Source organism: Eucyclogobius newberryi, unplaced genomic scaffold (assembly GCF_026437365.1).
Source record: "Eucyclogobius newberryi isolate DKJ021-1_F unplaced genomic scaffold, fEucNew1.0.hap1 SCAF_7, whole genome shotgun sequence".
In the NCBI taxonomy this organism is placed as follows: Eukaryota; Metazoa; Chordata; class Actinopteri; order Gobiiformes; family Gobiidae; genus Eucyclogobius; species Eucyclogobius newberryi.
The window spans coordinates 17,064,225-17,088,809 of record NW_027316389.1 but is presented as its reverse complement, the minus strand read 5'-3'; the positions used below and the strand labels follow the sequence as shown (position 1 = coordinate 17,088,809).

At 41.8% G+C, this 24,585-nt stretch overlaps 3 protein-coding genes across 11 annotated transcripts; all 3 read right to left on the bottom strand.

Moving 5' to 3' along the window:
* Positions 1 to 4,116: 4,116 nt before the first annotated feature.
* Positions 4,117 to 10,101, bottom strand: morf4l1 (mortality factor 4 like 1). 3 transcript variants are annotated; one of them, XR_011924518.1, is made up of 13 exons: positions 9,945 to 10,101; positions 9,430 to 9,476; positions 6,951 to 7,018; positions 6,775 to 6,861; positions 6,619 to 6,696; positions 6,035 to 6,060; positions 5,831 to 5,922; positions 5,654 to 5,755; positions 5,492 to 5,580; positions 4,986 to 5,158; positions 4,737 to 4,827; positions 4,523 to 4,607; positions 4,117 to 4,447 (listed from the first exon to the last, which is right to left on the bottom strand). XR_011924518.1 is itself a non-coding variant. In XM_072435321.1 (12 exons), the coding sequence occupies exons 1-12, from the start codon at positions 9,982 to 9,984 to the stop codon at positions 4,363 to 4,365; spliced, it is 972 nt and encodes a 323-aa protein (XP_072291422.1). In that variant the 5' UTR covers positions 9,985 to 10,101; the 3' UTR covers positions 4,117 to 4,362. The 3 variants fall into 3 exon arrangements, 2 of the variants coding, with proteins under 2 accessions (XP_072291422.1, XP_072291421.1); XM_072435321.1 differs by lacking the exon at positions 4,737 to 4,827; XM_072435320.1 differs by lacking the exon at positions 4,737 to 4,827 and having other exon boundaries at positions 6,619 to 6,861.
* Positions 10,102 to 10,552: 451 nt separating this feature from the next.
* On the bottom strand, positions 10,553 to 19,162 carry pias1b (protein inhibitor of activated STAT, 1b). Of its 2 annotated transcripts, XM_072434720.1 has the most exons (14): positions 19,097 to 19,159; positions 17,804 to 18,221; positions 17,473 to 17,557; positions 17,340 to 17,387; positions 16,662 to 16,752; positions 16,449 to 16,583; positions 16,277 to 16,382; positions 16,046 to 16,119; positions 15,570 to 15,730; positions 15,165 to 15,298; positions 14,928 to 15,093; positions 14,722 to 14,858; positions 11,986 to 12,023; positions 10,553 to 11,908 (listed from the first exon to the last, which is right to left on the bottom strand). In XM_072434720.1, the coding sequence occupies exons 1-14, from the start codon at positions 19,151 to 19,153 to the stop codon at positions 11,582 to 11,584; spliced, it is 1,977 nt and encodes a 658-aa protein (XP_072290821.1). In that variant the 5' UTR covers positions 19,154 to 19,159; the 3' UTR covers positions 10,553 to 11,581. The 2 variants fall into 2 exon arrangements, with proteins under 2 accessions (XP_072290821.1, XP_072290819.1); XM_072434718.1 differs by having other exon boundaries at positions 16,277 to 16,583; positions 19,097 to 19,162.
* A 452-nt stretch (positions 19,163 to 19,614) lies between these two features.
* On the bottom strand, positions 19,615 to 24,324 carry skor1b (SKI family transcriptional corepressor 1b). 6 transcript variants are annotated; one of them, XR_011924529.1, is made up of 8 exons: positions 24,066 to 24,324; positions 22,060 to 23,669; positions 21,846 to 21,939; positions 21,595 to 21,699; positions 21,446 to 21,510; positions 21,293 to 21,367; positions 20,663 to 20,737; positions 19,615 to 20,300 (listed from the first exon to the last, which is right to left on the bottom strand). XR_011924529.1 is itself a non-coding variant. In XM_072435654.1 (8 exons), the coding sequence occupies exons 2-8, from the start codon at positions 23,653 to 23,655 to the stop codon at positions 20,203 to 20,205; spliced, it is 2,115 nt and encodes a 704-aa protein (XP_072291755.1). In that variant the 5' UTR covers positions 23,656 to 23,669; positions 24,066 to 24,324; the 3' UTR covers positions 19,615 to 20,202. The 6 variants fall into 6 exon arrangements, 4 of the variants coding, with proteins under 4 accessions (XP_072291755.1, XP_072291756.1, XP_072291757.1 ...); XR_011924530.1 differs by having other exon boundaries at positions 19,615 to 20,297; XM_072435654.1 differs by having other exon boundaries at positions 20,663 to 20,752; positions 21,454 to 21,510.
* Positions 24,325 to 24,585: the final 261 nt, after the last annotated feature.

The following is a 24,585-nucleotide window of genomic DNA, read 5'->3' as shown; positions in this document are numbered from 1 at the left end:
ATATTATTTGGATCTTATTTGGACTCATACAAGTACCTGGGTGTTCATCTGAACCACAAACTGGACTGGACTCATAACACAGACGCACTGTACAGGAAGAGCCAGAGTCGGCTCTACCTCCTGAGGAGACTCAGGTCTTTTGGAGTGACAGGGCCACTCCTGAAGACCTTCTACGACTCTGTGGTGGCATCAGCTCCTGTACGGTGTGGCCTGCTGGAGCAGCAGCATCACAGAGAGGGAGAGGAAGAAGCTGGACAAAGTCATCAAGAAGTCCAGCTCCGTCCTGGGCTGCGCTCTGGACTCGGTGCAGGAGGTGGGGGACAGGAGGGTCCTGGCTAGATTCACATCTATGCTGGACCATGAGTCTCACCCTCTGCAGGACACTCTGTCCGCTCTGGAGAGCAGCTTCAGTGAGAGACTGATCCACCCTCGCTGTGTGAAGGAAAGGTTTCACAGGTCTTTCCTTCCTGCTGCTGTCAGACTTTATAACAAACACTGTTAGTCCTGAACACGTGCAATACTGATTTAACCATGTGCAATACTGTTCAAGTGCCATTATTGTCCTACTCACACGCAATAATGTCACATTCATGTGCATATAACTGATGTAAATAGAATGTTTATTTTACCATTATTATTGGTATTATTTTGTCTTACGCTAGCTGTTTATTTCCCCCCTCCATTCCTTATTAAGAAATGAGAGGTTCTGTCTATAAGAGTTCTTCTATTAAAGGTCCCATAACATCCAAAATTGACTTTTCAGAGCTTTTAACCTTCTTACATTGCTATGTGTGCTTCATATATGTACCCAGAGTGTTTTTTTGATTGATTCCCGCAGTTTTTAGCTATATTACAGACTATCTCCTTTCCGCGAATCTCCAAACTGACGGGCGGTGGGGCAAGACCGCGTCATAACCACAGGCACGCGTCATCATTACCAAATTGGGGCCCCAAACCGCAACATTGCATTGGTCCAACACAAAGTTAGAAGCGGTTTTGCCAAATATAGGTCAATGCACACGCAGCATTATGCAGTAGATGTATTATAACATAAGTAATAGTTCTAGAAATAGCAGTAGACTTTTGTTAGAGTAATAGTAAAAGCATTTGTAGCAGTAGCAGCCTTGATGAGCTCTGGAGGTGCTCCCAGAGCAGTGATTAGTACCGTTTAGCCTCTGTAATTTGTGTAATTCTCGTTTGCTCTGACTCTGCCTGGTGTAAGAGCCCTCGGGAGAGCGCAGTAAGTGGCTGCCTGCCAAAGTCCTCCACAGTCACTTCATCCTGAGCACAGCAAAGATAAAAACGCCACTCACCTTTGGCTATATTACTGTTTTCATTTCATAGCAGGATGACAGCTCAGTTATACTCTGCCTAATATAAGGAAAGCATCAATTCAAAACATTATGTCATGGCTGTGTAAAGACAGAAATGCACAAACAGCAGCTCACTCCTAAGCCAGGTGCAAGTGAGACTGGATAATGGCATGTCTCATTCAGCCGGTGATCCATTTCAAATATTTGTCAGACTGAAGGCATCATTACAGAGCACAGCAGGAGAGCCATGTAATAATGTGTGTATGTATTGCTCCACTGCACACAAGTCTGCACAGGTCTGTCAGAATAACACTGGTCATCACAGTGTACTGGGATGATGCCTTCAGATACACTTTATATTCTGTTAATTAGTTGAGCTTTTAATTGTAACGCACACACACACACACACACACCTAAAATCAAAACTGGGACTAAACCTGGATTAGACCAGGACTAGAATAGGACCAAACCAAGTCTACATCAGGCCTAAATTGAGATTAAATATGTGCTCTCAAAACACTCTTAAAGACCTAATCTTTCACTGACTTAAAGTGTATATGACAGGTTAGAGTACACATTTCACTAAAGCATAGTGAACATGATTATATTTGAGATTTTACAAAGACTTTATAATTAAAAAGTTAATTTCTGGATGGACATGAGCATCAGATGTGACATATGTAGAGATAATTCCACAAGTGTTACCTAGCAACCATACTCTAAACAAGGGTAATAATCCATATAAAATACTCAATAGTTGATTTAACAATAAATCATATCTAACACCTCTAATTTGTTGAATAGTCCTTCAAACTGTCACAAAATTATCAGTAGTGTGTAAATTGTCTCTGTATTTTAAATGTTCAACTACCTGTATTTTTTTAACTTCTACGACTATGATAGATATTAAACAAAAGGAATATCCTAAACCAAACCATAATTAGAAAAAGTATGAGAAAAATGAGAACATCATACAGAGTTCGGCCCGCCTCGCCCACAGATGAACGTGTGAATGGGTGAGTGGTTCCTTGAGTGCATTGAAGGCCCTATATAAATATTACCATTTGAAACACACATCATATACATAATAATAACATAATATGCTTCATTATGACAGAATTATGGCTGGTGGACAAAAGTAGTTTTTACAGGTACACAAATCTGTTTCTCTTTATGAGGGTCTGCCACCTGCTTTTCTGCATGGAGCTGCTCCTAACAACTGAACTGTAACTTGACCTGAGACAAATGTTTTTGTCTCAACGGAGTCAATTAATGCCATACTGTGGAACATGCAGGCAGAGAGAGATGACCCTGCTCACTGGAAGAATACATATTTTTCTATGTATTTTGGAGCAATAAAAGCAGCCGTAATTAAATAAATGCTAGAAAAAAACATTTAATGTCAAACTAGGGGCCAAGTAACATCATGGACATGGACACAAGCAGGTAGACATAGTGCATCTGCATCTTTAAAGCATGACTAATCCACAATATTGGATATTTTGGGTGTACAGTGGCTTTATGGTGATCTTCTTCTGCTCTCCTATCCTGATTACGTTGGGTTAATTGTATTCATATTCATAGATTCGAATTAAGGCCAGGAAAGACTAATACCATCTGAAGTTTAGTTACTGTGCACGTTTCTTGTTCTGTGTTCAGCTTATAGACCAAACACAGGCTGAATGTGCTGAGTGACAGAACGACAGACCCACAAGGAGCCCATACCCTGACCACCACATGCAACCCAGCCCTGGAGCTGCCTTATTAGGGGTTGCAACCATTTGCACTCAGTGGTTGGAGGCGCTGACAGCTGAGTGTAATACTCTCTGTGAAACCTCTGCTGCTGCACACATGCTGAAAGAATGGTGTTACTGTGAAGAGGCTGCCAGCTCCACAGACCTGTGCATATTTGGCTCTGTGAACCACTGCCAGCACAAGTAATTCACACTGTTCTCTCAGCTAAGGGCCAACGATCCCCTCCTGAAAACTTTCTACAGCTTGTAAAGGCGGGCCTCATTTTCACTGGTGGGCTGGACTGTGTTATGTTGGTGAAAGCACATCCACAAGGAGCAGGCAGGGGTGAGGGAGAATATAACGTAAACGATAAAGTGGAATTAAATTTCCCACATAACTATAATCAGTAGGAGAAAAAAGGCTTACTGGCCTTGTGAAAGAGTTAACGTATTATTTGTATGTATACATCATATACATCAGGATGTTTTGATTGCATATTGACATATGGTTGGTGGTTTAAATATGTAAAAAAGAAAGACAAGAAAAACGCCTGTGAGTCTGGTCTGAACAGTTATTTCTTAGCGAAGGCCGCCCTCTGCTGGTGATCTTACAAAATACAATCACTTTTTCTTGGCGCATCAGAAAATGAGGTAGAATAACAGATTTCTCATATTATTCCATGACAAGCTTGTATTTATCTCCTCATAGAGGTAGAACATCTGGCCCTGGGGCTGCAGCTCATGTGTTTTTGCGTAGCACACTGAAGCTGTCCAGCAAGAACACGTGGGTTCTATTCCACTTTACTGGCTGTTTGTTTGGTGGATTCTTTCTGCCGAAGAGCGGCTCAGAGTGCCCACAGCCCTGTTTCCTCATGCACATTTCCAGATGGATTCACTGGAGCATTGTCTTTCAAGTGTGTATAGTGAATCAAAAGAAAATCTATATCTAATATAATACTTTGTCAACAGATATGTGGCTTACTATAATTTAATACATCCACGGGCTTTCTGAACAAATAAAGTGCTTAACCTACCTATATCTATGTATAAAATAATGAGAAAAACACAACTGAGAAAAAAAAAGACTTTTACTAGAAAATGATAACGGACAAGGTCAATTTAGTTGTTTTTTTGACAAACATCAGGCAAAACAATTGTAGAAACTAAAAAGTGGTACTCAAAAACATCACACAGAAAGTGCATATTTCCACATGAAAGAAAATTATATTAGTCAAGGAAAAAGTGTGATTCTTTCACTGTTTCCTCCATTATCAGATCTGACCGTGAAGGCGTTTAGTGCGCGACAGTGACAGGGCTCACACAGCCTTACGGTGGTACTCTGGTGGGGCCACCTCATAATCACTGGCATTGAACAGTGAAGCAGAGTTCTTCACCAGGTATCTGAAAGACAAAGGACAGGACAGTCAGCAGATTTAATTCACAATCACTGGGCAGAGACATAAGACAAGTACAGACTTCAGAAAGTCCTGGAGGTAACTAAGGAGCAGAGCGAGGCTTTTCTCATCCAGCGGCGTGTAGGCCAACATGGCTCCGATTCTCACTGAAAATCAAGGACAATACAATTAAAAAGGAGACATTTGATACTTTTGTTTTTCAATTGTTTTACTTTAAATAATGTGTTTATGGTGGAGACAACATGCACTTGTGCAGCAAGTTTCTTTCACTTTACATTTTAATGGTAGAAATCAGGTGTCTGACGCCCTCTGTTGGCAGGAGCTCTTTGTAGTTTCACTTGCTTGAATAAAAAGTTGCGTTTTTGTCTATTCAGAATAAGAGAACCTCACCAAACTGGATAACTTAACGTGAATATTTTTGAGAAGTCATTCTTATTATAACATATTAAAGGCACCAACTCTACATCACCACAGAGATGAGTTATTAGTAGTCAGCTTATTCAACAGATCAAGAGGGTCTTTACCGAAGAGTCGGAGTAGATGTGGCGCGCCGTAGATTTGTGACATGGATGTGTCTGGGTGGTTGGCCAAAATGTCCGCATACTGAGGTCGCTCAAACTTGTACAGGAGCTGCGTACCCAGCATCACATTGAAATATTCACGGATTCCAGCCACAACCTCGTTCACAGCAAACTCCCTAAAAAATAAAAATACACAGCTTAAAGTGGCTTCCCGATTCGACATTTAAAGGCCAGACGGACATGCTATGCTTTAATTGGCTTTTAAACATGTTTTTGGTCACGTAGACATTCGTATTTTCACATTTTCAAACTTTAAAAAACTGTTTCCAATGCAGTATTTAAGCGTTGGAGCGCCCTCTGCTTTCAACACTGGGAATGGACAATGAAAAAATAAATGAACCTTGTAAAACAGGATTAATGAAACGACACCAGTCAAGTTTTTGATAAGGAAAAGTTATAACATGGTTAAAAGCTCAAAAAATGTGTATGATATCTGTCCTAGAAATTACTTGCTGTCAGTGTTTCCTCTTGATTTCTTATAGTTTGCATAATCTTCAAGAATGCCGTCAACATTCTTTTTGGCTGGTAGATGGAAAAGCTGTAAAATTACAATATAAAAATATTAAAATCTGATTTGGTCACTGCTTGACATTCATATTCGAGTCATTCACCTGTTTTTGACGCGTTATCAAATCCCAGTCGTCAACGAGCCATGGTTTCAGTTCTTCTGGGATTTTCACTTTTACCTCAACACGATTTATAAATGTCTCCTCCTGTAGACACACAGTTTAATATTCAATGCATTTTCCAAGATCATCTGGGGAACTGAATGTGGGCGGAGAACCTACGCTCTCGACTGTGGGGTCGACGCGTGCCCTCTTCTTTCGTGGAGGGTGAGTTGGGTCGCCTCCTGAGCTGGTTCCTTCTCCGGCTCCAGGAGCTAACCAAACATAGATTAGTCACAGAACAACAACACGGATAATTTCACAGCCATTTAACTTTCATGTGCTCTGCATTAGGAACGGTAGCGACAAAAACATAATAACGCTTACTTTTCTGTTTGTTCTTTTTGGCTTTCCTGCAGTGGAAAAAAAAAGTTGAATTACTATTAACCCTTTGGAAACACTTTGTGATACATTTAGACATTTACAATTCAGAAAGATTAAGCACAGGAATTTACACATTTGGAAAAACAGTAAAAGTAGGAAATTTTTTTAAATGTGTTTGTAGATAATACAATAAATATTGTTTGGAGGATATGCAAAATTGTAAAAACAAGTTTATAGTTTATAACACTAATAAATGCTAAAGAAAGAAAAGTGGAGTGGATTAAAAATAGATATAATATTTCTGCTTTTTTATGATTCATTGTACAGCTAATTCACATTTGTCTGACAATAAAACCTCAACTAATACATTCAACAGTTAACGCATTTCTGTTGGCTTGACATAGTTTTTAATATTGTTTTCGATATACTTCAAAAAAAAAAAAGATATCTATATTGTCCACCCTTGAAACCACAAAAATGTATTAAAATGTAAAATAACGCTTCGTCGCTCTATGGTCGGCCATGAAACGTACGGTACAACTACGTGTATATTAAGCAAAACAAGTATGAGAGAAGTCAAAACGCACACTTCATTTTTCTGCGGGGGGGCAGGGATTTTCTTATTTGGTGCAGCTCCCCTCATTCTTCCCTCTACATAATGGTCTCTGTGAAAAAAAGAGCAACACAAAACCATATCAACAGTGTCCTTTTCATAGCAGTGAAATGAAACGTGTCGCACTAACTGATTTGCCCTCTGAAGCTCTTTTTGTTTCTGCAGGTTACTGTCCACATACTTCAGAACACGGCTTTCAGGAACCCATTCGTCCCAGCTAAAAATGAAGGTCAAGACAGAGTCAATAATCAACAAAGCAGACGCAAGTTTGGCATGTAGTGTATATGCGAGTGGACCGGTACCTACTTTTTGTTCCACCCGCTGTAATGAATAAAATATTTGATCTGCTTATCCTTGACGTTTATTTTCACACACTGCGGGGAAAATAATCGTCACAATCAATGATTAGACAAATGTATGCATCACATGTATAGACCAAGCGCAAGTGTTTCTCATACATTCTGCTGAGACTATGGCGGCGCACGCAAACCTTATTTGAATACATTTCTTTATATTTATATCTGTTCTTCTTAACAGTACAGTAGGGCTGCAACAAGTTAATCAATTATTGAAATTAAAATGTCTTTAACTGGTCTATACATAGGTTCCAAATTATTCTATGAGCTGAGGAAATACATTGAGATGTAACTGAGGCGTAATTCCATTAAAATGATGTGTAAATTGTGTAAATTCAAGTGTATATCATGAAAACACGCCGTTGTCAATAATTGTGCATCAGGATCAGCTTCATCTGGGTCAAATCTAGAAAAATATTTTCATCACGTCACTTTTGCGTTCTAAACCAACTAATTGATTAATTGAAAGAATAATCAATTAATTGTTAAGCAAAGTGATCGTTAGTTGCAGCCCTACAGTAGTTATTTTTAAAATGATGTTACGGATGTTCAACAAGCAAAAAAGAATAACTAATAATAATAATAATAATAAATATAGACGCAAGCGGCAATGATCGGCCCTCGCCACGCCACCGCAAGAGGAGGGGGCGCTAACGCGCCCCAATTGTCCTTTTATTACGCCTACTGCTGAATCTGTGACGCTGTCACATCTTCTCCCCTTTGTTTTACCATCAAAAAGCAATTTTATTTTGAATTCTTGGCAAAATGTGCGGCTTTGCCGCACAGACACCTTGACTCTTAGAATAAAAATGTGGATAACTTTTGATGGTCCACCCCTGAAGATGAGTCTCACCAAATTTCAGGTTAATAGGGCTGACGCCCTAAGAGGAGTTTGTGAAAGTCTAAAGCGTAAACATGTTCTGGCGATTTCCCCATTGGAATAACATGGAAGGTTTCGGTCATCGTTACGGCAAAGCCATAACAATTATGACATGGGTCTCATTGACTTTTTTGATGGGGATGCCAAAATTGAGTTGTGTGTCAAATTTCATATAATTTCGCAAAACTAAATATTTAACCTCCATATAAAATCTGTAGGGGGCGCTGTGGCTCCAAATTAATTTATTTCACTTCAAGTAGGTTTAGGGCAAAGAGTTTAACAACTGATTCTAAATTTGACGCAATTCGGACTTTATCGGCGCAAACGGCAGAAATGTTAAATTTGGGAGATTTCTGAAATTCTTGCTACAGTTTGCGGCTTCGCCGCACAGAGACCGTGACAGGTATCAATGTAATTTGGATAACTTTTGATGTCCCACTCCTCAGTAGCATTTTCACCAAATTTCAGCTTTTTAGGGCCAACGCCCTGGGAGGAGTTCGTAAAAGTACGACGTTTGGAAAAACTCCGAAGTCATGTTTAGCCATTTTTGAAGCAATATGGCCGACATTTGGTTGGGCGGACGGCGTTGCCGTAATAATATTTTTTACTTCTCTTGTCACCATCTACCTCTGCGCCAAATTTCATGATTCTACGATCAGATTTTTTTTGGGTCATTTCCCATCTCTCAATGCATTTTTGGTACATTTGGGGGCGCTGACGCGCCAATTTTTTTTTATTTTAGAAAAGGGAGCTAGCCAGAATGTAGAGGCACGATTTTTAGAGGTGTGAACATTTTTGTGACTTTTCGTCAATGTTCACTGGGTGAAAAATAGGGGGGTTGGTCCCGAGAAGAAGAAGAAAGAAGAATATTCCGATGCGAAAACAATGTTTCCCATTTTTCAAATATCATAAACTATACATTTTCGTAACGCGCTCGCGCTTTCCTACCTCATGGTGTGGGTCCCTGGTCACTGACGGGTACTTTCGTTAATTTTGAGTGGGCTCCGCCCACTTTGTGTTTTTGGACCTCTATACAGTAATAATGTTCAATTTTTGCATTACATGCTTATATGCACGGAACATGCAAGAGATGGGGAACGTATTCGTGAGCTACTTAGGGCAAATGAGTGCTTTATATGGGGATGACGACCGGGCCTAACTAATACAAAATTATTGTCCAGCTCGTTAACTTTTAGGGGCAAAATTTGTTGGGGTGCTACTAACTATTATTTATGAAGTCGACTTGTCAGCAGTCATTGTTTCAATTAGTGGTCAAACGATTTATATTGTAAATGCAGAGTTTTAAAAATTGTTTATGGTTTTTTGGGACATTTTGTTTTAATAACGCCACTGTCTTTGTTATTAAAAGGTCTTTTGTCATGTGATTTAGAGTCTGTAGTCCAGATAATGATTGCCATCATCAAAATAAGATCATGATCATTGTTGACTAGTCACGATTATTCCAATAAACCGTTGCAGTCTTGAAAATTAGACTATGGGGGGCCACCACCTCCTCTATGAGTAAGAGACCCTGAAGCATTGAACCTACCTTAGCTTCGTAGAGCAATGGCCCATGAAAACACAGCACTCTTTCACCTGAAATAGAACATTTTCACAGAATCAGAGCAAACCACAACATTGCAGTGACATTAACTACGTGGTTGCACATCAAGAGTCGTTCTAAAAGCCATTCATTGACTGCCATTCGCCCCAATGCAACTGATTATTATACACAGGTAAATAATGTATCACGAAGAGGGCTCTGCATCAGTCGAAGCTAGCTGTCCTTGTACACACAATGAGGCCAAGCTGCTGTTGCTAACGACGATCAACACAACAACGCCCCGTTAAGTGCAATATACATAAACATATTCATTCGGAGCAGGACTTCAGTAGTGATTAAAAATACTATGGAAGAATAGGCTGATTTTGTACACAAAGAAACAATAAGCTGTGGACTCTCGGCTCTCAATGGCGGATCGTTTGTCTCGAGAAGAAGGCAGCTGCCAAACGCACGGTTCAGCGCGCGCACGGGCCATTTTAACGACACGGTTGGAAAATTACCTTCTTGAAATTTAGGTTTCGGGTCCTGTTTCGGCGCCATTCACAGATTACACTATCAAAATAATGAAAAAATCGCCTGATCCCATTACAGTCTGAAACGGCGCCGCTCACTATAAACGTCATCGCCGACGCGCTGACGCAAGCGCGACGCGACAACGTACATTAGCCTCCCCCGGCCCGCCCATCCATGGGCCCGCCCCCCCTCCAAAAAGGAAAAACCTCGTCACAATAAAAGGCAAATCAATAAAATATATATACAGTCATAAATAAATACCTCCATGGAAGTTCACCTGCAATGTTTGCAGTGTATAGATCTGAGGAATGGACTGATAATAAAAAATGTAGAACTGAAAGTTAAGTTTGAGTGTAATGAGAAGTTCTGTTGTGCACAAGTAGCAAGGTGAAGTTTTAAGAACAGGGCTAGAATTGTCAAGGGTTATAAATTTACTTATAAGTGATAATATTGAATTAATATTTTGAGTGTAAGAAACCAGGTCATTTTTCAACATTGAAAGAAATATCAATGTACGATCTGAGTAAGAATGGCTCAAATATAAATCAGAGGTAAAGCAAAGGATATTCATCCCTTATGAATTAACCAATTGGAACAGACACATTTTTAAATATTAATTATATAATTACAAAAGAAAATCACATACATAGACAGCAATGCATATTCACAAATCAAATATATGCTGAAAATATATAGTAAATAAATAAATCTTGTAAGCACAACTCAAATAACACCCTAAGTGTTCAAAATGGATGAATGGCTTGGAGTTTGACGTCCATGTCTTCTTTGAGGCAGCAGGAAATATACTGAGATAACAATGGGATTTGCATCACAAAGTAAAGCAGATGTGTTTGCCCGTTAGCCTGCACATGCAAAACTGACACTGGTTTCAAGAGCTGGAGCAACTGTGAATTCACCCTTTAACTGGAGCAAGTGCTACAGTCCCAACTCCCTCTTGTTCATTGGGCTTGACAGTCTTATTGGAAAAAGTTACATTGAAAGGGGCATTAAAGCCAAATGCCATTATGAAAACTTATCATTTAAATTTTTGCTTCAGTAAGCACACACTTTGGAAAAAATAACAATCTTTTGCATACCTAGTGGATAATATATCTAAGGCAGAAGGAATGCGTTTAAAAGCATCTACCCAATTACTTGTATCATAAATATGAGAAAAATAACTTAAAAATCAAGACTGACGGAAAAATCTACAGTAACATGACAATAGTTGAATCAGTCACATGATAATAGTTGAATAAGTCACAAATTATATTATTAAGTGAATGATTTAGTTTGCTTCACATTCTTCATGTAACATGACGCTTTCTTTGAACAACTGTGTGCAGATTATAACATACTAAAATAATGCCATTGACATGAAACAAAACAGTAAAAACTGAGTAGAAAAGGTAGAATAATTATAGGGTCACATGGGGAGGTGTGAAAAAGTCTTCAGTGTTCACAGAAAAATATCAACTGAAGTAACTTACAGGACAACAAGCGTCCTAGGTTTATATACACGATAAGTCCGATTGAAAATAGATTTACTCTCTGTACATAGCACTGTATTCTTTCTTCCTCTTTATTTACAAAGACCTCCGGAGTTCATTCAGTCCTGTGAGTTCTAGTCCAGAGAGATCACGTCTGACATGGATCCATAAATAGCTGCTACTGCAGCAGCAGCTTCCACAGAAGAGCGTGACAGTCCGGACATGTCCCTGTCCCTGTCTCGCTCTTTGTCCCTTTCCCTCAGGCTGCTGGAGGACACCAGGCTGGAGCTGCTGCCGCTGTTACTGCTTCCGTTTGTCACTCCTAGAGAGCTGCTCCCAGAGCCCGGCTGCTCGCGCATCATCTGAGTCGAGCTGTAAGGCAGGAAGCGGCTCAGCAACAGCTCGTGCTCCTCTGAGGTGGACGCAGACGCAGCTGCTGCGGCCATCACCATGTTGTAATGCTACAGAACAGAAACAGGTTTGTCACATCTAACTTTAATAACAGCTCACTTTGACAGAAAGTGCGGACAGAACGTACCTGATTGTCACCTTGAAGGAAGGAGAAGAAATTTAATTCTGTGGGGAAAAGAAAAACATCAGATTAGATCAGATATTTCATTTCCCACTACTACACACATCGTTTGAATACTATTAGGCTAATTTCATCACTTCATCCACATTTAATCTCCACTCTTATTTATTATTCCACCTTTTCAACTCGTTCTGCATCAGGATAAGTTGGAGAAATTGGAAGCACCTGTAGATCTAAAACCTAAAGATGAACTAGAGCCTGGTACATTGTCCAAATAAATCAGAATCGGGTTTATTGCCATTTGTTAATGAACAAAATTCACAAACATAAGAACTTGTCCAGGTGATCCGGTGCAACACAAACAACAAAAAATTTAACACTGAATACAAAAATGGCATGATAAGTACATAATAATATAAAGTTATGTAGTGCAATAAGAAATGAACAGTGCAGTGAGTGGAAAGTGCTTGGACAGTGTTCATGAGTTCAAAGGCAGAGGGAAAGAAACTGTTCTTATGACGGGAGGTTCTGGTCTGGATGGACCGTAGCCTCCTGCCTGAGGGGAGTGGCTCGAATAGTCCGTGTCCAGGGTGAGAAGGGTCGGCTGTGATCCGACCTGCACGTCCCAGAGCCCTGGAACGTACAGGTTCTGCAGAGATGGTAGTTCGCGGCTGATCACCTTCTCAGCAGAGCGTACAATGCGCTGTAGTCTCTTTTTGTCCCTGGCTGTGGCTCCAGCGTACCACACGGTGATGGAGGAGGTGAGGATGGACTCAATGATGGCCGTGTAGAACTGCACCATCATCTCCACTGTCAGATTGGCTTCCTCAGCTGCCGCAGGAAGTATATCCTCTGCTAGGCCTTCTCAGTGAGGGAGCTGATGGTGAGCCCCCACTTGAGGTCCTGGGTGATGGTGGTGCAGAGAAAGCGGAGGCAGTCCACAGTGGAGATAGGGGAGTCTGAGATGGTGAGGGGGGGGGCTTTGACTTTCCTGAAGTTCACAATCATCTAAACTGTCTTCTCGGCGTTGAACTCCAGGTTGTTACCGCTGCACGGACATCAGCCGGTCCACCTCCCTCCTGTAGACAGACTCATCTCCGTCCGAGATGAGCCCGATGAGGGTGGTGTTGTCTTAAAACTTAATTAGTTTTACGGAGTCGTGGCTGGAGATGCAGCAGTTTGTCTACAGGGAGAAGAGTAGGGGAGAAAGTACACAGCCCTGTGGAGCTCCTGTGCTGATAGTCCGTGTGTCGGAGACATTCTTCTCCAGCCGCACGCACTGCGTCCGATCAGTCAGGAAGTCAGTGATCCACCTGCAGGTGGAGTCAGGCACGTTGAGCTCGGAGAGCTTGTCCTGGAGTAGAGCAGGGAGGATGGTGTTGAATGCAGAGCTGAAGTCCACAAACAGGATCCTGGCATAGGTTCCCGGGGAGTCCAGATGCTGCAGGGTGAGTGGAGTGCCAGGTTGATAGCGTCGTCCACAGACCTGTTGGCTCTGTAGGCGAACTGCAGGGAGGGGGTGTGGGACTAGAGGTGGGGGAGGACCAGGCGCTTAAATGACTTCATGACTACAGACGTCAGCGCCACAGGTCTGTAGTCATTATGTCCAGTCATCCGGGGCTTCTTGGGGACAGGAAATAAGTGAAACTGTGGCTCAGTGGTTAGTTAGTGATCAATAATAGTTTCTTCAATAGTTTCATACTTTCATTTCACTTGAATATTTTAATAGTAGGAATATCAAGTTTAACCGTTTTTTTCCAATCATTGCGGTTATTTATGGCCACAATAGGTTATCCGTGGGTTTTTTGGAATCTGTGGTTAACCACAGAAATGTCTCCAGGCGCAACACGAGTCACGGCGGCGTGCGCAACTCACGTGTCTTTGAGACAGAGCCCGGCGCTGAACCACCGGTCCGTTACACACTAGTGCGAGCAGGCTTTTAGATAGAGACCAGTCTTCCCGTATTTTGGACGGGGTATTTTAAAATGTGGACGTGCATTTTCGAGTGCAGGGACGGCCATATTATTAATAAATCTTAGACAAAAAGGGAATAATATCATTAAATCGGGCCAGGAAGCATTTGACAATAGTCCACCATTACAGTTTACTGTTTACAAGTGAAAATTGACATGCTGCGCGCTGATTAGTCGACAAAATTTGTGTGCTTGGCTCTGATTGGCTGCCAAGCCGTGGTCCGGAGAATGCCGAAGCTACTTGTTTTTTTGCCTAGTCGCCCCCGTACCCCCGGACAAAATTATTTGGACAGGGTTTTCAAATCCTATTTAAAAGCCTGAGTGCGAGTGAATAGTCTGTGCTACAGTCAGCGTGAGTAGGTTTTTTTAATGCTGCTGCTTACACGAGGCAGATCGGAAGCAACCGCTCAGCGCAAGCTGAGAGTGGAGCCACGGAACGCACGATCGCTCGCTAATAAATGAAATAATGCTTAAAAGAGCTACCATGAGGGGCCAATAAGCGCGCATGCGCACACGCACACACAGCTCTATTAAAGAGTAGAGACGTTAAGTGTTAACTAAATTTTCCTCTCACGGGAATATTTGCAAGTTTAAACATAAAAAATACAATATAAATGTGTATTTTCTTTTTACTGATAATCTTGAATAATCGTGAAATCTTATTTCTCCGCATAATAATCGTGACTCTAAAATGTATATTGTGACATGCCTACGTAATAGATAAACAGAATAGACTCAAACATGTATCTCAGTCCACATGGGCACGTACCGGGCAGGTCGTTGGCTGTGTGGTAGTAGTGGCGGTAGTCCTGGATGAGTGGGGGAGGGGGAGGGATATAGCTGTTCTCCACCGGGGGCATGCTGGGAGCCCTGCTCACTGGAGAGCCCTGATGCAGGTTCAAAACTCTAGAGAGAAAAACACACAATCAGACACAGAAAGAATGATTGAGTCTGTCACATATTGACCAGACTTACCCCTTGCTGATGGGCGGAGACACGGGCGACAGGGAAGGACAGGGCCTTTTCAGAGGCGGCTCGTCCTCTTCTTCTGACGAGCTATCCAGCGTCAAGTCAATAACATCCACTTTCTTTTTGTTGTCATTCGACCTCCTCTGCTCATGGGCTTCTGTCCGTGACAAATCTGCACAAATAACAGCACAATGTCAATATGGTGTGTACAGTGTAAATGACACGATGATTTACAGATCTTACCTGTTGCCCCGCCGTTGAAACTAGCCGATACTTCCTGCACCTCTCTCTTAGACCTCATTGGACACCAGTTTCCATCTTCTTTGAACTGGATCTCATCACAGTCTGAGCAACTACTCAATATTTCCATAAACAATCTGTATAAATGATTATGAGGTTTAACTTTAGTATTTGTCATGTTACATTTTGGTAGAACTCTTTGTTTATTTACTTCATATTAGGAGTGCAACTTTTCAGGTATCTCACAATTTGGTTTGATTCACAATTCAGGACTATATCACAATTCTAAAAATAGATCGCACGAATTCTTCTGCTGCAGTACCAATGGACTGGCCACTGGGGCCGCTAACGACATGTTGAGGCTAGCAATACCTTATCCAGATAATATAATAGATCCATGGCTCTTACCCATCAATAATAAGGTGTTCATATGGAGCCTTCTTGTCACACACTGGGCATACCCATGTGGGCTTTTTCTCATTCATCTGGATGTAAAGAGTGGCATCAAAGCACTGCAAGTGCGAACATGTCATTGACCGGCAAGGGATGGTCAGTCGCATCTTTCCCAACTGAGGAGAATGAAATATTATTCAATACAGTAACAACACACAAACATTAGCAGTAACCTTAGCATTAGCAAACAACGTGAAAAGATGGAAGGACATTGTTGGGACTAAGGGAAGTGTAATTCTATAAAACAAATTTAGGCCAATTGCTATACTGTCCCAATATTCCCAACCATTTATTCAATCCAGTTATTTCAAAATGTTTTGATTTTTGTTTGAATATCTATATTGAATGTTGATTGATGCTGGTCTCTGCCCTCTAACTGAGTCCAAGATGTTAATTTAATGCAAGAAAAGTGAGTAAAATATTGTATTTACGGGACATAGCAGTGACACTCGAAGACTGGTGGTGGCAATCTCACTCTCTGGATCAGCGGTCAGTTTCTCTTTGACTTAGGGGGGAAAACAGCAGTTTAAAATATTATTTTAGGTACAGAGCTCCTATATTAACATTTACGGTTAGAAACATCCTCAGATACAATGAGTAGCTTCTATCATTATACAATAACAGGGTTAGAACATAAATATTAGAGATGAAAAAAGACTTACTGAGAGCTCTTGAGTGGTCGGGGTTTCTAATCCCTTTGGCCCGTAGCCTTTGCAGCAGCACTGCAGATGACTGCTGCCTCACCAGATAAACAGCCATAGAAAAACTCTGAACAAAACACAAATGAAAGTCAGCACAAAAGTGATGTGGACCCTCTCTGTAGTGAAAACTCACCCTCCCGATCTCCGATGTCCACGACACCACTATAGAGTTGGGAACAGTGGTGGACAGCCGCACCAGAGATGTAATGTTAATTGGGCGACTGGGTCTTTTTGGTTCAACACCATTTTTGGTTGGAGGAAGATATCCCTAGAAACGCAGATTATGGTTATGTAGACATGTAGAGAGGAAAAGGCATGAGGCATAAGGACTACACGCTTCACTTACTGGGAGGTTACAGGGCTTTCCATTGACTTTGACACAGAGATTGGGGGGAAAGTGATCCTCTTGTGGACAGCTTGTTTCTGATAAGCAAAACCTGAACATTCAAGGGTCATGAGGTCAGATATACAAAAATGATCGCAGCAACTACTACCGGTACATACTCGTACTACGTGAGAGAATAGCCAAGATTTGTACTCAGGTAAGGGTAATGTTACATTAAAATATTATTACTCAAGTAGAAGTACCAAGTAGTGACTCAAATAAATACTCAAGTAAGAGTAAACAAGTATAGGATGTATAGGAAAAGTTTGGATGTAAAAGGAATTTTAAAGCTGGATTTATGATTTATAAGTGAATGTTATTGTAAAAAATATGAAATATTGCACATATATCATTATATTTCTATGCATAATAAGACACACTAAAATCAGAAAGGTATAAGTGCAAATATTTGAATACTTTAATATTCAATTTCTCACAGCGGGAAATGTAACCAAAATGTTTACTTCAAACTAAATATTACTTAAGAAGAAGTAAAATGTTGGTGTCTGAAAACAACTCTGAAAAGTACTGAGTAACATTTAAATGCAAGTATTAATCTCTGTATGTTCTGCTTAATGCATAAACGTATTCATGTTTCAATGTTTCAATGAAATGTGATAATTTATGTGCTGCACCCACCTTAACTGCACTTGAACCACAAAGTCACATTTGGTCCCAGATATGTCCCTAAATAATAAAGAAGCAGGTACATTTAGTCCATCCCAAATCGGTTACATGCTTTTGTTTACAATGGCATAAGTGTTTTACTTACATGGAGCTGCTGATCTGTTGAACTTGCTGTGGAGTCAGTGCAAAAGCATAACATGCCTCCTGGAAACGCTGACTACTGTCTGAAGCTAAAAAAGTAGGTTTCATAAAGGAACAGAGGAAAACTCAGATTCAGTGTCATATGAGGTTTCACTAAGACTACAGATGTCAGTCTGATATCCAAGTAACTATTTATTAGTCAAATATTAAGAAAATCTTCTTTTTCAAAAAACAGCCTTCAATCAATGAGAATCAAGAAAGAGGTCATTCACACTAGAGATCTGCGAGCTGGTAGAAATAAACACGAGCTGTAAGTGGACTGATTCAAGACTTACCCAAACTGGTCGGTTTAATCAGCTCATCCAACAGGTCGTAGAAAGGCAGCCTCTGGAGCTTGACGTCTGGGTGAACTGGGTGCAGAGCAGAAGGCAGGTGCGGCAGGCCCAGCTCATGCTTAGGTCCAAGCAAAGACACTGGAAGCAGAGGAGACGGCGAGCCCAGCTGAGCCAGGCCGGCAGACAGACTGGCCGCAGAGTGGACTCCAGGCAGCACCAGGTCCACTGGAGAAACCATTTTAGTGGGAAACCTCCGTCTGTATAGCTCCTTAATCTTCATCTGTACAGCAGGACTGCAGCCGGCCTTGAGTAAGTGAAGGGCTTTGGTCAAAAGTTCATGTTTGCGTCCGTGCTTATTTCGGCCTGCGTATCCCAACAGCACCTGGAGCTCCGAAACTCGAAGGCTCATTACCATTTGCTGAGAAATGAGAGAAGCTCCAATTTAAAAAAGGCCAAACTAAATGTGTATTATTGCTCTAACAATATTCCTTTTGGTTATTCACAGTTTTCTATTGTTATAATGTAGTAAAACTGTATCCTTACTGTAAACACACATACACATTTGGATATGCACTTATTATCATAACATCTAGCAGTAAAAACAAACAACAAAATTAGCCTATTTTTTAAGTAAAACAAATAGAAAATCAGAACATGTGGACTGGCTTAGTCTTTAATTGGCTCATACTGAGATTAGTAGAGTAACAAAAGGACCAATTGAAGACAAGAGGTGGAATACTCCGTGTTTGACAGAACGCTCGGTCTTAATGCTTAAACAGATCAAATAGTTCAACAAGCTACATTCAATTCTTATGCAAAGTCCACACGTTTATGATCGAGCAAAAAAACATAATAATCATTAATTTGGTCATTTCTTACAGCGGATAACCTAAATGCGCCAGATTTCCAGTGATTAGCCAGAGCCCATTTGACGCACACCAGTCTCAGATTAAATACAAAAAAGTGTCAGTGGGCTAATAGTTAATGGACATTAAGTGGAGGACAAAAATATAAATGTGGTACTTGTATTTTACCTTAAGTTTCGCTTAGCATATCAGATGCTCCTGAAGAGACTAACGGATCGTCTCAACAATAACAAAGCTAGTGCTAACAAGCTCGCTGTCGGCTAACACCATGCCTGGGCTTTATTTTATCAGTTAATATCGGGAGAATTGGTCCATTTTCTTTTTTCATAACTCCTTAATGTTTAGATGCAATGGCCACAGGGACTGAAATCCCAATAGCACTTCACAGGACGCATATTTTTCAAGCTAATGTGAGGCATCGCATTACCTTCAGTTCCGTACTCTCCGCCATCTTGTTACATTGATGCGCATGCGCAAAAGCCATCCTCAAGGGACGCCCCAGCAGTTCTCTAAAAGTACAACAGGGGGCGCCATCCCCATGCGTAAGTCTTACCTGTCTCAAAAAGCCCTATCCTTAACTGTTCACAAAACCTTATTGCGATACATTTGCTACAAACGAAAAAACACGAAAATAAAATAATAAACAATGAAAATAGGCTACTTAAACAACTCAGATAAAATAAAAGACAGATTAAAATAAAACGAAGCCTCGGCCCGGACGAAATGCGGAATATTTAGAGATCCCATGAATGTCTCTTAATTCTTCAACTTCAATTCCTTTGTGCAACACGTCATCATCTTCACCCCCCCCCCTCCCCCATCTAGTGTGTAACACATTAGTCTAAACCTAAAACGTTTTTTGCCTATAGAACAAGTTATATAAAAATAATAAGTTGAAATAAAAACATACTAACAATCTTTAATAATAGTAAATCACAACAAGACTTTCATTAGTTAAAACAATTTATTCTTTAGAGATTCAAACAAATCGATCATTAAGAACGCTAGTGATATGCTCATCTCTTCTTTACAATTAGCTGGTGGACCTGTGTTGTAGCCTCAAAGGAGAGGCATTGGTTTGCTATTTCGGTTGAGTCGATTTTGGAGGAGGTAAACGTCACGTAGTAGAGTTCATTTAGTCTTTTTTCTGTAATAACCTTTTATAAAGTGCATTCAATATTTTCCCCTCAAGTCTTCGCAATTTTCTTGCCAGAGACAACAAATACAACTAGAGAGAGAATGTGTTTATGTGTGAGTGTATTTGTGAGTGATAAAGAGAGAGAGAGAGAGAGCAGCTGTCACAACTGAAAATCAAACAACAGACTAAGGCCTATAGGCCCAGTGTTACACCGTACATACTGTATATCGTCATTGCACTTTGCCACAAATAATAAATATTGATGATAATTTAGTGTATTAAAACAGAAATAACACTGTAAGTGAAGAATAATGTGGTCACACAAAAGGTCACAGGTAGGCCTGTTACAGTCCGTTTTAGGGGTCTCTCCGGGCGGACGTGCGTACTGCTGTGCGTCACGGCGGCATCAGAGGAGACTTGAATGTGCAGGAGCCAGCGCAGTGTCGTGGGGTCAACATCTTACACGAGAAATGATGTAACGCGTCGTGAGCTTCTAAGGCAAACAATGGCAATTAATAATGCACTTGAATTCAACAGTGGAAATAAATATGCCACAGTCACTTGAGTTGCCGTCAGGCGTGGTGCATTTGTGGTTCATGGTTTTCTCATGAATAGGCTAATTTAGGATCAACCACTGAGCCATGAAACATGCAACAATAGATACGAAATTGCTGGGGAAGAAACTAAAGAAGACTGTATGTGCTCGCTGTGGTATGTGCCACTTTTTAACTTTAAACACAACGGAAACACATAATAGACTAAATATAAATTAGGACACTACCGATTGAAAAAAAAGTCTGGTTTGGGCCTACATGAGTGAAGTGGCTTAAGTGATTCTGAAGGATCGTGTCTTACCTCTAACGATATGCAACTGTTGCACCATCTCCTCCCGATACGACAGCTCCCTCTTCATCTGGTCCTGGAAGTTATCTGCACAACACCAAGCTGTGTCAATTAAGGACAAATGATTCAGTAGCTTTTGTAAAGGAAAAATTTGAAAAAACAAAAAAACAAACACGAATAAATTAAAATAGCCTAGTTGTCTGTTAATAGTGGGCCAAAAGGCGGAGCTGTTCACTAACTCGACTAACTAACAGTCTACAGCAGTGTTACGTGGGGCCTGTCCATGAATAGCTCACAAAATGCAGTTTGTCTAAAACTATCTACACGGCCCGTGGGTTGTTAGGGACTGATTCAATTTGAGAAAAAAAATATTACTACTGACTATAGACTATGCTTTTGTTTGAAGGCCTCTTAGAAAAGTGCACAACAGGTTAATGACATTGACACATCATCATCATTATCACTATTATCACTATTATTATTATTATTATTATTATTATCACAAGAGGGAAAATCAAGGTAAATATCAATCAAAATTAAACTTAAATCCAACAACCCTGCAGAAAAGAAGTTTTGTTCATAGACAGAATAAATAGCAGCTATGGAGAGTTAGAGCTATTCGTACTGGTGGCGGGTTTGTACCTTTCAGATTTTGAAATTCCCTTTCCAATTTTTTCCTCAGTTCCACCTGCTCCAACAGTTGCTTCTGTAGTTCCTCTGAAAAAGAGCAAACTTACTATTTTTGTTTTGTAAAACAACAGGCTGCATTAAAGATGATTGTAAAAATATACACACCATCTTACCTTTTGCCAGACTCTGCATGTCTCTCTGTGTAGCCACTGCTCTGTCCGTCTCTTCTCCTAAAAAAAAAAAAAAAAAAGTGTCTTCGTCATATTTCTGTCTAATATACATTAAAACTATAATGAAGCGCCCCGACTGCTCACCTTCGTCCTGCTCCCGCTGCGCCTCGTCCCCGCTATGTTCATGAAAATATTTGGTCTCTATCTCCTCCACCGTGGAGGACGGCTCCTCTTTACTGGTGCTTTCATCTAACAATAGTGCAAACACTGATATTTTACTTTGAATGTGAAGCTTTTAATAAGTGGCAATAATACTAATAATAACAATAATAATAATAATAATAATAATAATAATAATAATAATAATGACAATAATAATAATAATAATGTCTCACCAAGTGCACTGGAAATCAGTGGAGCGCTGTGATAAGTTTTTGCCTGATACGGGCTGCTCCTTTGTTGCGGCTCTGCTCTGTCCGCTGAGTAAACCTGCGGGACAAAGAGAGCTTCAGTGCCTTGGCCACATAACACCAGTCCAATTATTTCACCAGGAGGCCACATCCGTGGGCCTTAAATCTGGAAGTGTTTTTGGACAGTGGATGCCCTTACCTCTGCGGATGCGGCGAGCACGTGACTCTCCGGGTGTAAGTGCTTGCTGTGAGCCTCTGTTCTCGCGGCCTCGTGCGGAATCATGTCTTGCTTGTGTTCGGGGACATTGGATCCCGGGGACGTGTTGGGACACACCGATGGCACGAGTAGGGGTTCTTCATGGTCTGCACCTTTGTGCGTCTCCACGTCCACATCAGCTTCTCCTTCACTTTCCACACACGGAGACGCAGATCTAAAGCTTGAGCTCTCACTCAAAAAGTCTGGGGACATGTACCCCGGACGGCACGCGCCTCGGGGCCCATACAGCCTTGCGATGCAGTCTGTGTCTTTGATGACAGGTCGGAATGCAGACACGTAGCTGAGTTTTCGGGGCGCAAGTGGGGTTACAGAGCCCTCAGTGGATCTTGCCTCGTCACCGGACTTTTCGTCCTCGTTGCGCAAAGATTGCGTACTCGAGCACCTGTCATTTTCAACGTGCGCACTGTCCTTGGACGTGTTAGTGCTGCGGTCACTACAGTGCTCCACGTCAACTTCTACATCGACGTGTCTGGGTGGATGTCCGTGGGGTGGCGGGTAGGGTGGCAGGGGCCAGAAGACGGGGAATGGCGGGTATGTGTCCTTGGTTGCCCCGTGCCACAGAACCCCGGGGAGCGCAGGCCGCTCCAGACCCTCGTCCTTTTTGGGGCACAGGCCAAAAGTGGGAAAACCATAAGGGGACGGGAAGAGTGGTGGTGGAATCTTTTGCAACATTCCGAAACCTTTGCTGGGCACGGGAATGACTGGATAGCTCCGTGCGCCTGAGCCTCCCCGGGTCTCATCGCAGTTCAAGATTTTGGTCGGAATCTCTGGCGATCCCCGGGGCACGTTGTGGTTTTTTAACGAGGACTGGGAGCAGCTGGACGGAAGGGTTCTCTTCCTGCTACCGCCATTAAACATGGCTTTGACGTCCTCCCAGGCGTGTGCGACATCTGTGGGAGAGGTCTTGTCAGACAACTTTAGATGTCTTCGCCATGAGTTGAAGTTGGCTGCGTCTGGCTGGGTGTACTTGGCATCGGGCGTGCGGTGAGAGTGAAAGATAAACTTGTTTGGGGAGAAGTACATGTTGCAGTAGCAGCACTTAATGCACTTGGCTCTAGAGCTGTTGTACCGCGCGGGGATGAAACTGCCCCTGCTGCCCCACGCGCACTCGTGGGATACGTCAAACGCAAAGTTTTCTGGGAGTTTTGGAGGAGAGTGCGCGCCCAGAAAGGACTTGCACAGACGCTCGGCCTCTCGCTTCGTGATCATGCCGCAGCGCCGGGACGAAATGGGCATTGCTCCCGCTCTGCGTAGGATCTCCAGCTGAACGGGCGTGCACTGCACGCACGTGATGCCCAGGGCCACGCGGCGATTGTGTATTTCGTTATAACTGTAGTTTTTAAGCAACGTGTTGGAGATTTGTGCCAGACACAATCGCTCCTGTCCATCTATGACCAAAGACACGATGGGTATTCCGTACAGCACCGTCTCGCCCACTTGGTTTGGTTTCAGGCCGGTGACGGGGAACGAAGCTTCTTTTGAGCCTGACTCTGCGCTGTCCCGTACAATGGAGTCCATCCTGAGGCCCAATGCTGTGTGCGATACTTCTGTTAATTTTATGGGCTGTATAGACAATGGCACATTAAAATAGCAAATCATTTTTCGAAATCTTTTTTGTTCAGTAAATTTAGCCAAATGTCCAAATATTTAAAAACCAAAATATCATACGTCCAACCAAGTTTGGTAAGATTATTTAAAAATAACAAAAGAATCTACAAAGTATTGTGATATACCAAATTAAAGGTTATGTTCAATAATAAGATTATTGTGCAATTATAATAATAACACAATACAATTGCTCTGTCTGGTCAAATAAAATAAATAAATAAATAAGGTATTGAATTACATGTCTAACGCAAGGCTTTTTCCCTGGGCATGTGTACTGTCTTTAGCACAAAGCATGAAGTATGCGCTGTGTTAGGACTCACCTTGAACGCGATGCGGTTCCTCTCCGTTTGAACAGTGCGGTCACACTGTGTGCAGCGCTGGACGAGGTGTAGATGTCCGCACAGCAGCACCTCCCGCAGACCTGTCCTCGCACGCGTCTCTGTGTGTCTGTCCGCTGGTGTGCGCACCATGTGATGTGTTTATGCAGCGGCAACAGGGTTAGATCCACATGGCAGGCACATGGCACAGCCCACTCTCACTGTCATCAAGTGACGCGAAAAACTTGAAGCTCTCCACTCCGCCCGCCCGCAGCAGCAGCCTGAGGTCTGAGCACTGCTGCGGCTCAGCTTTGCTTTTCAAACAACGTTCATTATGGCCATTGTATCCATGCCGCGCGGAGCCTAATCAATTCTCTTACGCTTATTGACAGCGTGCGTGTCGTGGGATTTGGCAATGTGCTGGAGCAGCGGGGAGTCTCACACTTTGTTGTGCGCGTGGATGAATGGTCGGTGATGAATGTGCCACACAGGTCCATGTCACGTGCTAAGTTCCCACGGATTT